The sequence below is a fragment of the Geotrypetes seraphini genome, chromosome 10, assembly GCF_902459505.1.
Source record: "Geotrypetes seraphini chromosome 10, aGeoSer1.1, whole genome shotgun sequence".
NCBI classification, from domain to species: domain Eukaryota; kingdom Metazoa; phylum Chordata; class Amphibia; order Gymnophiona; family Dermophiidae; genus Geotrypetes; species Geotrypetes seraphini.
In genome coordinates this window covers 57,063,156-57,077,985 of record NC_047093.1, presented here as the reverse complement: position 1 = coordinate 57,077,985, position 14,830 = coordinate 57,063,156, and the positions used below count along the sequence as shown (strand labels likewise).

The window sequence follows — 14,830 nt, the reverse complement described above, 5'->3', positions numbered from 1 at the left end:
GTTTTATTATATCGGATAAAAAGCACCTAAATTCCTCAAAAGAGTGATTTTTTTCAATACAATGTCGTGTGAGTATATCTACCTGTCTTTTGTGTGAAATGTTAGAACGATGTTCAAACAGCCTTGTTTTAAGACTGCGTGCAGTATGTCCTATGTAGCACAGATCACAAGGGCCTATGATACAGAGCAGGACTGGCTTAAGAACTCATTGGGTTGCCGTCCGTATATTGTTGATAAGTTGAGGCTTTTTCTCTACCTATTATAAATGTACTTTCATGGGATATCTCCACCACTAGGCTAATAACAATTTTTTTGCTAATTGTATTTATATTTTGTTATTGCGATTTGGATTCTTGTGAGAGATGTTTAAATACCTACGTGATGTAAATGCGTACGAGTCGAGTCTCTTTCATTTGAAAGGAAGCTCTGGAATGAGAGGGCATAGGATGAAGTTAAGAGGTGATTGGCTCAAGAGTAATCTAAGGAAATACTTTTTTACAGAAAAGGTGGTAGACGTATGGAACAGTCTCCCAGTAGAGGTGGTAGAGACTGGCTGATTTCAAGAAAGCCTGGGATAGTCATATGGGATTTCTTGGAGAGAGGAAGAGATAATGGTTACTGCGGATGGGCAGACTGGATGGGCCATTTGGCCTTTATCTGCCATCATGTTTCTATGGTTTTCAGAGATTTTCAGTTTTCAGAATTTCAAATAAAGGATCTTGTACCTGGATTATGTAAAAATAGCAGACCTAACTTGCAGAATGAACATGCTATATAAACCCTGGAGACTGTTAAAGCATTCAAAAATTCCTAGATAAGTTTTGATAGTGTACTCAGTGTACACTAAAATCACTTAACAATAAAAGATCGTAAAAAATCCCTAACCCCCTAACATTAGTTCTAACAATTCTGGTAAAATAATATCATTCTTTTTTGGGAACCTACAAATTAAAAACATCACACTAGATTGTAAGGACCCCATTTAAACAATAAAAACTTTGTTTTTCAAACTGAAGAAGTCTGAACTACCGCTGGCACCAACTATGCATGTAAAACTGCACCATCACTTTCCTTGGCTTTTTGTCAGGAGAAAACAAAGTACAAACCCAGAAAGACATAATTCAGTAAAGCGTACTGGCATTTAGCCTGCTTCCATAATCCAAATAAAGGTAGAATCTTGTTAAACAAGATCTATACTGGAGAGTGTCCTGCAGTAACCTGAGATCAGGTTAACAGGTAGATATGGATGACATGAGGTTAAAAATTCCTAAGTTTTGCAAACTGAAATTCATTAAGGACTGGAAGCTGAAATACAATGCTTTGAAGCAGAGGCACATCATTCTTCAAATGCTGTTTCTAACATGTTATCTGTATTCTCATTTGAACTGAGAATTAGAGAATGATACGGTGACTGTTACCTGTGTCTAGCCACGGGTGACCTGCAGGAACGGGGAGGAAAAAATACTGTTTGCTGCAGGTATGGGGACAAGGTCTTTCACCACCCCGTGGAGCGGTGGTCTTATCCCGCAGTAAAGTATCTGCTGTGTTGTTTTCCTTCCCACCCCTCCCGGTCAGCAGCCCTCCTCGCGGTCATGACACACCCTCCCAATCGCTGGCGGCAAAAAAACCCCAAACATCCGGGCATCTCTTCCCCTCATCAAGCCATCTCCCTCCTTTCCACTCACCTTTGCAGGCGCTTTTCAGTTTTCTCTTTCTGAGGTGTCCGGATGTGGTAATCGTTCTCACAAGCCCAGCGCAACTGTGAGAATGGTTGCCACGTTCAGGCACCTCAGAAAGAGAAAACTGAAAAGCGTCCGCGAAGGTGAGGGAAAGGAAGGGAGATGGTTCAATGAGGGGAAGAGGTTGAAGGGAAGTGGAGAAAGAGGGGGGAGGGGAGAAGGAAACAGATGCTGAAGGGAAGTGAGGAGGGGAGAGAGAGGGGAGCAGATGCTGAAGGGGAGTGGAGAGAAAGGGGGATGGATGGAAGTGGGGAGGGGAAAGGGGAACAGACACTGAAAGGTAGTGGGAAGGAGAAAGAGGGGAGCAGTTGCTGGATGGAAGGGGGAATGAGAGAGGGAAACAGATGCTGAAGGGAAGTGTATTGTTGCTGGATGGAAGGGGAGGAGAGAGAGAAGGGAGCAGACACTGAAAGTGGAGAGAGAGGGAGCAGGTGCTAAAAGGAAGTGGGGAGGAGAGAAAGGGGAGCAGACACTGGATGGGAGAGGAGAGAGGGGAATAGACACTGAATGGGAGAGGATAGAGAGAGGAGCAAACTGAAAGGAAGTGGAGAGAAGAGAGAGAGCACATACTGGATGGAAGGGGGGATAAAGAAAAAAGGGCATATACTAGATTGTGGGAAGAGAATAGAGTTAGTAAGATACTGGAAGGGGTGAGGGAAAGAAGTGGCAAGCTGTAGGTAGACACAATGAAAGGTAAATTGAGGACTGGAAAGTTAGAAAGTAGATAAGAGGTAGAAAACAAATTGAGAAGGAAGAGCAGAGAAGAAAAGGAAGGGAGAGATAGAGAAGAGAGGGAGTGGAGAGAGAGATACCAGAGAATTGAGGAGGAAACAGATACCAGATCTGAAGTGAGTAAAGGAGGAGAGAGATGCTAAAAACCACCTGGGGGAGGGAGTGAGAGATAGAAGGGAAGAAGACAGAGATGCCAGACCATGGGGGGAGTGGAGGGAAGAAGATGGGTGTCAGATCAATGGGGGGAAGGGAGAGATGGAAGGGATAGGCAGACAGTTTCTGGTAGAGGCATAGAAATAGAGCAGATGCCATATGGAAGAGGCAGAGAGAAGGCGGACAGTGGATGGAAGGAAAAGAATGACGAGACGATGAGGAAAGCAGAAACCAGACAACAAAGATAGAAAAAAATTTATATTTCTTTCCTTTTTTTTGCTTTAGGATAAAGTAGTATTGTAGCTGTGCTGATAAACATTTATAAACAAAGCTGAAGATCTCTTCCTCTAGTTCAGCAGCTAGAACTCTGATTTATAAATTGACAATTGTACAGAATATTGTTTCTTTTTATACTTTAATACAATAAATTCAGTAAAAAAAAAAAAAAAAAAAAACCCAACTATTCGAGGCTTGTGCAGATGGGATCTGATGGTTTGCGGGGACAGGGACCAAGCTCGTGGGGATGGGGTGGAGATGGGGACCGAGTTCACGGGGATGGGGCAGAGATGAGGACAAATTTTTTCCCCATGTTATTCTCTACTGAGGATCCCTCCTTTAATGGTTTAGGAGCATTGTACCCTTCAAGTGTGTCATGCTCTGCAAAATCATGGAAAAATGCCATTAAACATTAACTTTAGGCCACAGACTCTTTATAAAGGAGGTATACAAGCATCATGGTGCACAAGAACTCCTTTTGCGGGGGGTATGCAGATACAGGCTGTCCCCAGGTTAAGAACGAGTTCCGTTTTTTTAACTGTTCTCAAGTTAAGTTTGTATGTAACTCAGATCCTGTACAGTACACAGTCTATAAAAGCATTAAACATTAAAGAAACAGTCCTCAAAATAAAGTACTGTAGTTTAAATAAGAAGAAAAGATAGGTTTACATTTACTTTTGTTCTTTATCTGTCCCATTGTTTCCTCTCCAACATTTCTCCCTCTCAGCTCTCTTCCCCATGCATCTGTACTTCATGCCTATCCCACCACCAAGTCCAATATTTCTCTCTCCCACCCTATGCCCAACAATTCACCACTTTCTTCATTTCCACATGCGCATCATCTCTCTTTCCCTCTCACTCAGACACCCATGCCCAACAATTCTCCCTTTCTATTTCCTCCCCACCTCTTTCCCTCACTCTCTTCATTCTTCCATCCTATATCCCAAGTTCATGCTTCCCTCCATTCCATGTCCCAAGTTTATGCTCCCTCCCTTCCTTCTGTGTCCCAACGCACCCCTATTCCTCCTTTCCTATCCCAACACGCCCCGCTTCCTCCCTTCCATGTCCCAACATGTCCCGTGTTGTCCTTTCAGCCCTTTGTTCTGCATCCCAAATTTGTGCCTCCCTCCCTCCTGCGGGTGTTTACCTCCTCTGGCCAGCTCCCTCCTCCCTGCCGCACTTCTCTTCACAAAACCATGGCCTTGGTTCCTACAAATGGCTCACTTCTGACACAGAAGCCTTCCCTCTGATGTCAGAGAGAAGGCTTCCATGTCTGCAGCGAGCCACATGCAGGAGCTGCTGCTCACAGCTTTGCAAAGAGAAGCGCGGCTAGGAGGCAGCCGGCCAGCGGAGGTAAACACCCATGGGAGAGAGGCACGAAATTGGGATGGAGAACGGACGGAAGAATGACAAGGGGTTCATTGGGACATGGAAAGGAGGAGGAGGGTCAAGTTTAACATCTATATGACCTCATTGAAAAACCTCTGTCTTACATCTGTGGAGACTGTTTGCATATGCAGACGATATTTTCATTCTGTTAGAGGTTGATTCTGATCTTAATAACTTGATCACAAAACTAAATTACTCTGGGTCGGGCCAAAGTTGGAACATAAGAACATAAGAAATGGCTTCGCCGGATCAGACTCTAGGTCCATCCAGTCCGGCGACCCGCACCCGCGGAGGCCAAGCCAGGTGTTCCCTGCTGAGAAACCTTGTTTACTCGTATCCCCCCAATGTGATTTGCAAGAAGGTGTGCATCCAACTTGCTCTTGAATCCCAGAATGCTGGTCTCCATCACGACCTCCTCAGGGAGAGCGTTCCAAGCGTCTACCACTCGTTGTGCGAAACAGAACTTCCTAATATTTGTCCTGGGCCTGGTGCCCCTCAGTTTCAGGCCATGACCTCTTGTCCGAGTCACATTTGACAATGTGAATAACGATGTTTCTTGCTCTATTTTGTCAAATCCTTTTAGAATTTTAAAAGTCTCTATCATGTCTCCTCGCAGTCTTCTCTTCTCGAGGGTGAACAATCCCAGTTTTCCGAGGCGTTCTTTGTAGCTCAAATTCTCGATACCTTTTACTAGCTTCGTGGCTCGCCTTTGCACCCTCTCCAGTAGGGTTATATCCTTCTTTAGGTAGGGAGACCAGTGTTGAATACAGTACTCCAAGTGTGGTCTGACCATTGCTCTGTAAAGCGGCATTATGATGTCCGCCGATCTACTTGTGATTCCCTTCTTTATCATGCCCAACATCCTATTTGCTTTCTTTGCTGCCGCTACATATTGAGCCGACGGCTTCAGGGTCCTGTCTATCAGTACTCCCAGGTCCCTTTCTTGTTCGGTCTTGCCCAGTGTCATACCTAACATTTTATATTCATGTTCCTTGTTTTTCTTACCCAGGTGCATCACTTTGCATTTTTCTATGTTAAACTTCATCTGCCACTTTTCTGCCCATTTCTCTAGCTGGTTCAAATCTCTCTGAAGTTCTTCTCTGTCCTTTTGTGTCCCAACTACCCTACATAGTTTTGTGTCGTCCGCAAACTTGATTAGACTACTTGTAGTTTCATCTTCTAGGTCGTTTATGAAGATATTGAACAAGATGGGCCCAAGAACCGATCCCAGGGGTACACCGCTTGTTACCTCTTCCCAGTCCGAGAAATTCCCATTTATGCCCACTCTCTGCAATCTGTTTTCTAACCATTTGCCTATCCATCTTAGTATATCTCCTTCTATTCCATGGCTTTGTAGTTTCTTCAGAAGCCTTGCGTGGGGAACCTTATCAAACGCTTTCTGGAAGTCCAAGTATATTATATCCACCGGTTCACCGCTATCAATTTGTTTGTTCACCTCCTCAAAAAATTGAAGTAAATTAGTCAAACATGACTTCCCTTTCCTAAAGCCGTGTTGGCTAGCTCTCATCAGGTCATGATTTTCCAGGTGTTGCTCTATGCTATCCTTTATTAGTGCTTCAATCATCTTCCCAGGAACCGACGTAAGACTCACAGGTCTATAGTTGCCCGGTTCTCCTCTCGATCCCTTTTTGAAGATTGGGATGACATTTGCTATCCTCCAGTCGTCCGGTTTTAATTGACAAGTTAGCTAGGGATTGTAATAGTTCTCCTATTTCTATCTTAAGCTCCTTTAGCACTCTTGGGTGAATTCCATCTGGTCCAGGGGATTTATCACTTCTCAATCTGTCGATCTGATAATATATCATGTTCAAATCCACATTTACTGTGGTGAGGCTATCTTCATTTTCTCCCTTGAATACTCTCCCTGTTTCTGGCATTGATGCAGTATCCTCCTTGGTAAAGACAGACGCAAAGAATGAGTTTAGCCTATCCGCAATCTGTTTGTCTTCTTTGATGCACCCTTTTCTTCCTTGGTCGTCGAGAGGGCCCACTGCCTCCTTAGCTGGTTTTTTCCCTTTTATGTATCTAAAAAAGGGCTTGAAGTTTTTGGCTTCTTGCGCTATCTTTTCCTCATAGGCTTTTTTGGCGTCTGTTACTGCCTTGTGACACTTCTTCTGGTCGACCTTGTGACTGTTCCAGGCCTCTGTTGTGTGTTCACGTTTCCATTTTTTAAAAGAGTTCCTCTTATCCCTTACTGCATCCTTCACCTCTTTAGTTAGCCAAGCTGGTTCTCCTTTGTTTTTATTGGATTCTCGCCCAGAAATAGCTAAGAAGAAAAAAAAAAAAAAAAAAAAATTTTTAAATTGAATCAGGTTGGGCAGACTGGATGGACCATTCGGGTCTTTATCTGCCGTCATCATCTACTATATTTCTCCTTCCTTTGGATATCTGCGGAATGTAGAGATTCTGCGCTTCGGTGATGGTATTTTTTAGTAGGGACCATGCTTGATCGATCGTTCTGATTTTGGGTGCCTTTTTCTTGAGCCGTTTTTTAACCATGACTCTCATGCTGTCGTATTTCCCTTTTCTGAAGTTAAAGGTTGTGGTTTGAGTCTTGGTACGTTTCCCCTTCCCGATGCCAATTTTAAAATTGATCATGCTGTGATCGCTTGTCCCCAACGGAACAGTGACCTCTACATCTGTTGTCCTTCCAGTTATGCCATTTAGGACCAAGTCCAAGGTGGCAGTTCCTCTTGTCGGTTCTCCCACCATTTGTTCTAGGAAGCAGTCCCCTATCATTTCCAGGAACTTGGATTCCCTGCCGCAGTTTGAGGTGCCTAGGTTCCAGTTTATCCCGGGAAAGTTGAAGTCTCCCATGATCGTTACATTTCCTGCTCTACATCCATTGGTGATTTCTTCTAGCATTTCTACGTCTGTTTCTTCCTTTTGTCCCGGGGGTCGATAATAGAGGCCAATTTTCGTTTCAGCCTCATTTTGTCTAGGAATCTTTATCCAGAGGGATTCCAATTTTTCTTTCCCTTCTGTCTTCCCTTCTCTGATAGACTCTATTCCTTCATGGACATACAGGGCAATACCTCCCCCTTTTTGTCCTATTCTATCTCTTCTGTATAGTTTGTATCCCCTTAGTACAGTGTCCCATTCATTTTCTTCGTTCCACCATGTTTCTGTTATACCAATGATATCCAGTCCTTCTTGTCTTGCTATTGTTTCCAGTTCTCCCATTTTGTTTCCCAAGCTTCTGGCATTCGTGTACATACATTTGAGCTCCCTTTGCACATTTGTGTACACACAATTGAGTTCTCTTGGGGGAACCTTCCTGGCTTTTTTAGTCTTCTCCTCCCTTTCTGTATCCATTTGTGCTCTATCTCTGTTACTTTCGATTTCAGCATGCTCTTTCCCTTTGTCTGAGCAGGCACTAGTAGTTTCTTCTTTGGGGTCTCCTGATGCCCGGGCCATCGACTGGTTGTTGACTGTCGGCTCTCCCCTGACCTTTAGTTTAAAGCCTTCTCAATGGTCTTCTTCATATTTTCGGCCAAGACTCTTGCTCCTTGCTTGGTGAGATGTAGGCCGTCTCTTCTGTAGTATCTGCCACTTCCCCAGAACGCCGTCCAGTTGCGCACGAAGTCAAATCCCTCCTCATCGCACCATCATCTCATCCAGGCGTTGATTGTTCACAGTTCATCCTGTCTCTTTCCATCCGCTCTCGGAACTGGGAGGATCTCGGAGAAGGCCACTTTCACCTCCCTGACCTTCAGTTTTCTTCCGAGTGAGCGGAGTTGACCCTTCAGTTCTTCCCTGTCGTACTTCCGTCCGCTCACATCGTTGGTTCCCACATGGATGAGCACCGCAGTGTCCTCTCCTCCTGCGTTGTCTATGATCCTGGTGATCCTGCTGGCCACATCCTTCACTCTTGCACCAGGCAGGCAGGTGACCAATCTATCTTCTCTCCCTCCTGCGATGTGACCGTCCACATTGCGTATGATGGAATCTCCAACGATGATCCCTATCTTCTTTATTTGGGGGTTCTTGGGGGGTCGTAAGTCCGTATCCATGGAGTAGGCCCTGTCTTCATCCTCTACCTCCGCATCGGCCTCCATGTCCATTGTAGTGGTGCCTCCTTCCTCATCGCCTGGACCCTCTTCCATGGTTGTTGTTCTTGCACTGATCTCCAACCCTGGGACCTCCACATGCTGCTGGTGAGTTTCCTCGATGAATCTCTCCAAATCCTCGATCACTTCGTTGGTACTGGACTCCCCTAGCAACTTCTCCTGCTTGCAGTTTTCTTCTTTCCTGACGAGGAGTTCTTCTAGTTCTATCACAGTTCCTTCCAGCAGCCGGACTTGCTGTTTCAGGCTTTCCAGTTCCTTGCATCGACTGCAAACATATGCCCTAGTCCCCGAGGGGAGGTAGTCATACATATTGCAGCCGGTGCAGAAGACTGGAAAGCTCACCATCTGGCTTCCGTGGACGTTCATATCTTGTTCCCCTTCTGAGTTGTCTGTGCTTTTATCCAGCCGGCTGTGCGTGTCCTGCCCTCTTGTTAGCTGTCCTCCTGTTTCTTATGTGTTGTGCTGGTGCTGCTGAGTTCTCTGCGAATGCCTGGTCTCAGCGAATTGCTGTGGGTGCCTGTTCTAGGTGTGTGCTGTGTGGCTAGGTAAAAGAAACAAAATTCAGCAAGATTGTAACTTACGTTTTGGGGCTCACAGCTTGTCAGCCTAGTTTCCTGGCTCCTTTCTAAGGCTCCTTCGCAAAGGCGCTCTCGCTAAGGCGAGCGCCTTTAGCTCCCCTCCTTTGAAGGGGGAGTCCAGGCGCGCTGGCGATGATGCGTTGGGGGGGTGGGCGGAGCTCCCTCTCGCCGCTACCCCACGCTGTTGTCTTCTTCCTCTTCTCGTCTCCCTCAGTCCGCCTCCTCCGCTCTCTTCGCCGGTGCCTGCTACCTCCTGCACCGGCCCGAAGTCGCTTCTTCTAGCGCCGCAGTCTCCTCCTTTAAAGGGGGAGTCCAGGCGCGCTGGCGATGACGCGTTGGGGGTGGGCGGAGCTCCCTCTCGCCGCTACCCCATGCTGTTGTCTTCTTCTTCTTCTCGTCTCCCTCAGTCCGCCTCCTCCGCTCTCTTTGCCGGTGCCTGCTACCTCCTGCACCGGCCCGAAGTCACTTCTTCTAGCGCCGCGGTCTCCTCCTTTAAAGGGGGAGTCCAGGCGCGCTGGCGATGACGCGTTGGGGGGTGGGCGGAGCTCCCTCTCGCCGCTACCCCACGCTGTTGTCTTCTTCCTCTTCTCGTCTCCCTCAGTCCGCCTCCTCCGCTCTCTTCGCCGGTGCCTGCTACCTCCTGCACTGGCCCGAAGTCGCTTCTTCTAGCGCCGCGGTCTCCTCTTTTAAAGGGGGAGTCCAGGCGCGCTGGCGATGATGCGTTGGGGGGGTGGGCGGAGCTCCCTCTCGCCGCTACCCCACGCTGTTGTCTTCTTCCTCTTCTCGTCTCCCTCAGTCCGCCTCCTCCGCTCTCTTCGCCGGTGCCTGCTACCTCCTGCACCGGCCCGAAGTCGCCTGTTTCCTGTTTCTGTTACATTGAAATCTGGTATCATGCTACACATTGAGTTCTCTTCCAGAGTTCTGGGTATCATCTTGGACTCTTCCCTTTCATTTTATGAGCAGATAAATTCAGTCTATGCATGCTGAAAAAAGTTAGACCATTATTCTATCAGGAGCATTTCTCACTGTTGGTTCAGTCCATTGTGCTTGCTCAAATGAACTATTGTAATTCTGTGTATCTAGGTATCAAGCAGGGCAGTTTGAAACGCCTTCAGTTGTTACAAAATTCGGCGACGAAACTCATTTTTGGGAAACGAAAGTTCGATCATGTTTCTGCTTTGCTGAGAAAGCTTCATTGGTTACCTGTCTGTTATAGGATCCAATTTAAATGCGCAAGCATCATTTTTAAACTTCTTTATGAAATATTTGACCAGTGGATTCCTTTATGTTGGAATACATACAAATCCTGCTATATGAGGAACACATAGAAGTATAAGTTATCGTTTCCTTCTCTTAAGGCACAGGTGTCAAAGGTGGTCCTTGAGGGCCACAATCTAGTCGGGTTTTCAGGATTTCCTCAATGAATATGCATGAGATCTATTAGCATACAATGAAAGCAGTGCATGCAAATAGAACTTATGCATATTCATTGGGGAAATCCTGAAAACCCAACTGGATTGCGGCCCTCAAGGAGGGACTTTGACACCCCTGTCTTAAGGGAATAAAATCAACTAGGAAACTTTGTCAGTCCTATACTTTCAAGTTGGTAGAGATTTGGAACGGACTACCGGGTCCTATTAGAACAATAGGCCAACTTCAATTATTTCAGAAAACCTTAAAAACTTTGCTTTTTTCACAATATTTAAAAAGTTTACTTGCAGAATCCACTAACCGATAACAATGCAAGATCTATTTTATAATAGTTTCTAATTTAAACACTCTACTCTATTCTGTATCATTTATGTACACGCTAGTCTCCTATTTATAAAACATTTGTAAACCGAGTTGAGCTCCGAGAGATGACCTGGTATATAAACCGAAGACTAGATTAGATTAGGAAGGGAGGAGGGGGGGGGTGTTGGCACAGGGAGAAGCAGGTTCCCAGTTCATAAGTACGAATCCGACATAAGTCGTAATACAACATCCATGGTCTGTTACTGGAAGGCTGAGGCTTGAGATATTATGCCACATAGGACAGGTAGGGAAAATGCTTGAAGTACCTGTATGTAAACCATTTTGAATATGGTTGTAAAACAAAAAACAAAAAAAAGGTGGTATACAAATCCCAATCCCTTTCTGTCTTCTTTTCATGCTCAACCAGTATAAGTTGTGTGATAGCCAATACACATTAATAGTAAGAAGAACCATATATTAATGGCCACACTGCTGCTTTCTAGATTTAAATTCCCCCCCCCCTCTTTTTACAAAACCATAGCACAGTTTTTAGCACTGGCTGCGGCGGTAACAGCTCCGAAGCTCATAGGAATTCTATGAGAGTCGGAGCTGTTACCGCTGCGGACGGAACTAAAAACCACGCTATAGTTTTGTAAAAAAAAGGAGGTTACTTTAGCTAGTTCTATAAGAGAACATGAAACCAGAAGCAGTATGAATGCAGTGTTTGGTGGAAATCCATGCCACAGGAAGGGACTGGAAGTGTACATTTTTTGGCCTTAAGCTTCCAACCTAGTTAGAACCTGCCCGCTATCAGCCACTTAAATTTATACAAAAGGAATCTAGGCGTGCCCTGGGCCTTTCTTATGGCCATTAGAGTTTATTTCCCAAAACAGAACCCCACCTATCCTTTATGACACTGGCAGCTTTAGTTTGGGACCATAGATCTTGGACACTTCTGGAACCCAGTACTAATGGATCTTAGGGGTAGCTTTAGAGAAGAAATATAGTGGCATATAGATGTTAAGGAAGATGATCCCCCAAGTCCCAAACAGTTCCATGCTTCTGAAGCTCCACCCAGATCATGTTGAGAATCCTGCCTTGTTAATCGACCACGAATACAGAAAGCGGATCCTCTTAACTATAATCTAACTCAATAAATAAACTTATTAGCAAACTAATAGGGTTACCAGATTTTATAAACTCTTTTATTTATTTAATTAAAATTGGCTTCCTCATGCCTATTAATTTATCAATCAATTTTTCTAATCCCACTGATAATTTTGTCTTACCCTACATATGGCACAAAATATATCTAAATATCTTAGGAGGGTATATCATATATTGGTTATTGTTGATGACTCTCTGTATCGGACCTCCCATAACCTACATTATCTCAGGTCCACATTCTGCTCTCCCAGTATAATCATCTATACCACCACCTCCTCCTTCCCTTAATAATCAAAGTCTCACTATTTAATGTTTCTAACTTCTAATAAACTCATTTAAAAGTTATTTATTTAATTATTATTATCCCCAATAGTACTCGATTTTATTACTGAAAAATTTATTTCTACAATTTTTTTTTTAAACTCTCAATTCATTAACTACCTTGTACGGGGCCTAATGGCTCAATCAATTCAACAGCAACACTTATCTTAAATAGCCTGTTGCTAATCCAACGTTGGTTTTGAATATTATCTGCCCGACGCTCTGTTTTTATTTGAGCGTTTTAGCCAACTGACCTTCATCAGGGGAAATTTCACTGTTGCTGTGCCTCTCTTGCTACATGATTCACTTTTGGCTTGGCTTCAGCTCACCAACGACGATGGTCCAACATTCTCCTTTAGAATTCCTGCGCAGCCGCCCGCAGACCCTCACCCCTCTCGCTCTTCTCTCTATGGCTCCCCTGGATCGCTGACGTCAGTCCTCCGGCTCCGTCCCTCGCACTCTGGGAAATGGAATCTAAAGACTAAGATGTCCATCCATCAATTCTCCACACAGCTCCCACCACTCTTTTTTATCTCTCCTTGGCTGTTGTAGGATCTCTGATGAAGCCCATTTGGAGAAAACATGGCCACATCAGGCACAGTTTCTAAACTGAATAAACTTTGATCAAGTTACCTCTGGAACTCTAGATACTTGATGCTGTTCTCTTGTTTTTGCTGCTAGTGTTAAAAGTTCCTGCCTCTCCTTTTGTGTGGAAGGAATTTCTGCATACAAAAGTGTGTGTATGAATATGCATATTGAGGCGGAAGGAAAAGGCTAAGGCCAATGAACTGCCTTGACCTCCACAGAACCAGGCCGAGCAAACCTTTGAGTGGCCAAGTTAGGATTGGTGACAAAATAAATAAAGTAAATTTGATTTTGGATTAGTTGTTTATTTTGTCACCAATCCTAACTTAGCCACCCTAGAAATATTTCTGAAAATATAGCTTTTTAAACTACATTTAAAACAGACAATAGACCATTATTCATGGACAGATAGCGGAAGTTTATTCCACAGCATAAGAGCTACAACAGAAAAGATTGTAGATTGTGCACTATCCAAGCAAAGTTGATATACCTTAGGGACACTAAGCAAATCCTGTTGTGAGGATCAAAGAGATCGTAATGGAACACAAGGTGCAAAATGCTGATGAGGAAATAATGGAGTTTCAGTAGAACGAATTTTAAAAGTCAATAACAATATTTTAAGACATTCTCACACAAACATAACAGTTATGTGCTGGCTTTGAACCTATTTTTTATACATTTATTTTTCTAAAATGGATGTCTATGTTCAGTGGCATATCAAGGGTGAGAGGTGCCAGAGGCGTTGATGCCCCTCCTCCACCCCTCATTCCTTCCTTGCCCCCCCTCCACCATGTGCACTCCCCTTCCCTTAGACCTTTTTAACTTCCCCAGTGCAAGAAGCATCACCAACTTGCTACCATGTTGGCTCTCCATCTGACATCACTTGCTAGGCGCTGGACCCAGAAGTGATACCAGAAGGAGAGCTGACACTGGCACAAGCAGCAGAATGAGTTGCTGCTTAAGCCGGCAAAGAGCTATAGGTACAGTGAGGGGGGGGGGGGAAATGAAGGCACACTGTGGGAGGAGGATGGGAAGGAGAGAGGGGCGGAGAGGAAGAGGGATGCTGTTGCCCCACCAAGACGGTTCCCGGGGCGGACCGCCATCCCCTTCTAAGCTATTGTCTATGCTGCACACACCCAGCACATAAACATCCATTGTTCCTGTATTTTAGAACTGGGTCAGACCAATGGTCCATCAAGCCCAGTAGCCTGTTCTCACGGTGACCAATCCAAGTCACTAGTACCTGACCAAAACCCAAGGAGTAGCAACATTCTATTATCTCAGAGTAAGCAAGATTCCGGAACCCCAAAGAGTAGCAACATTCCATGCAGAATCCCCAAAGAGTAGCAAGATTCTAGAATCCCAAAGAGTAGCAGCATTCCATGTTACCGATCCAGGGCAAGCAGAGGCTTCCCCCATGTCTTAATAACGGACTATGGACTTTTCCTCCAGGAATTTGTCCAAACCTTTCTTAAAACCAGCTAAGATATCCGCTTTTACCACAACCTCTGGTTCTCTCTGCATATTCTGTTCTAAAGTACTGGTGAAACTTGAGAAGCACTGACCTGCACGTGTCAGTTCCTACTCTTACGACCTGTCTAAAATAGGGCATAAAATATCTTGGTTGCAAGATAAAACAATCAGGCATCATACTTAAATCAAAGCTAGATCCTCACCTCTGCCATTATGAGTATATAGTCTAAAAAAATAAGTTTAGTCCCTTTCATAATTACTGCAAGTCTGCAATTCATTAGGTTACATAATCCACAATTTTGTTGTAAATCCTGAGAATGCCCTAAGATGTGTTATCTGATTCTGACAATTAATGATGAAATAACACGAACATTTTAAGAGCATATTATGATTGGAAAATCTGATACATAAGAGGGCATCCAAGTACATAGATGACAAGTTATGTGCAGTCTTATATAATGTGAGCAAAACCTTGTGTCTAATTTGGAATTCCACTGACGTCCCACAAAATTGATTGCTATCTGTTGGTTTGGCTGGCAGAGGTCCCCAAGCTCCACCAGCAGAAGCCGTCCCCCAGCCAATGCTCGTTTTC

The 14,830-nt window shown here is 44.6% G+C and overlaps 1 protein-coding gene across 2 annotated transcripts in view; it reads right to left on the bottom strand.

The window, feature by feature from the left end:
- The window catches only part of LOC117367845 (sulfotransferase 1 family member D1-like), a 79,240-nt gene extending 66,785 nt beyond the window's left edge, over positions 1–12,455 (bottom strand). Inside the window, exon 1 of one of the 2 annotated variants that reach the window (XM_033960865.1) lies at positions 12,435–12,455. In XM_033960865.1, the coding sequence (XP_033816756.1) occupies positions 12,435–12,440 (6 nt within the window). In that variant the 5' untranslated portion in view covers positions 12,441–12,455. Of the gene's footprint in view, positions 1–4,393; positions 4,430–12,434 lie in introns of those variants that run through there. The other variant, XM_033960864.1, reaches the window with a different exon arrangement.
- Positions 12,456–14,830: the final 2,375 nt, after the last annotated feature.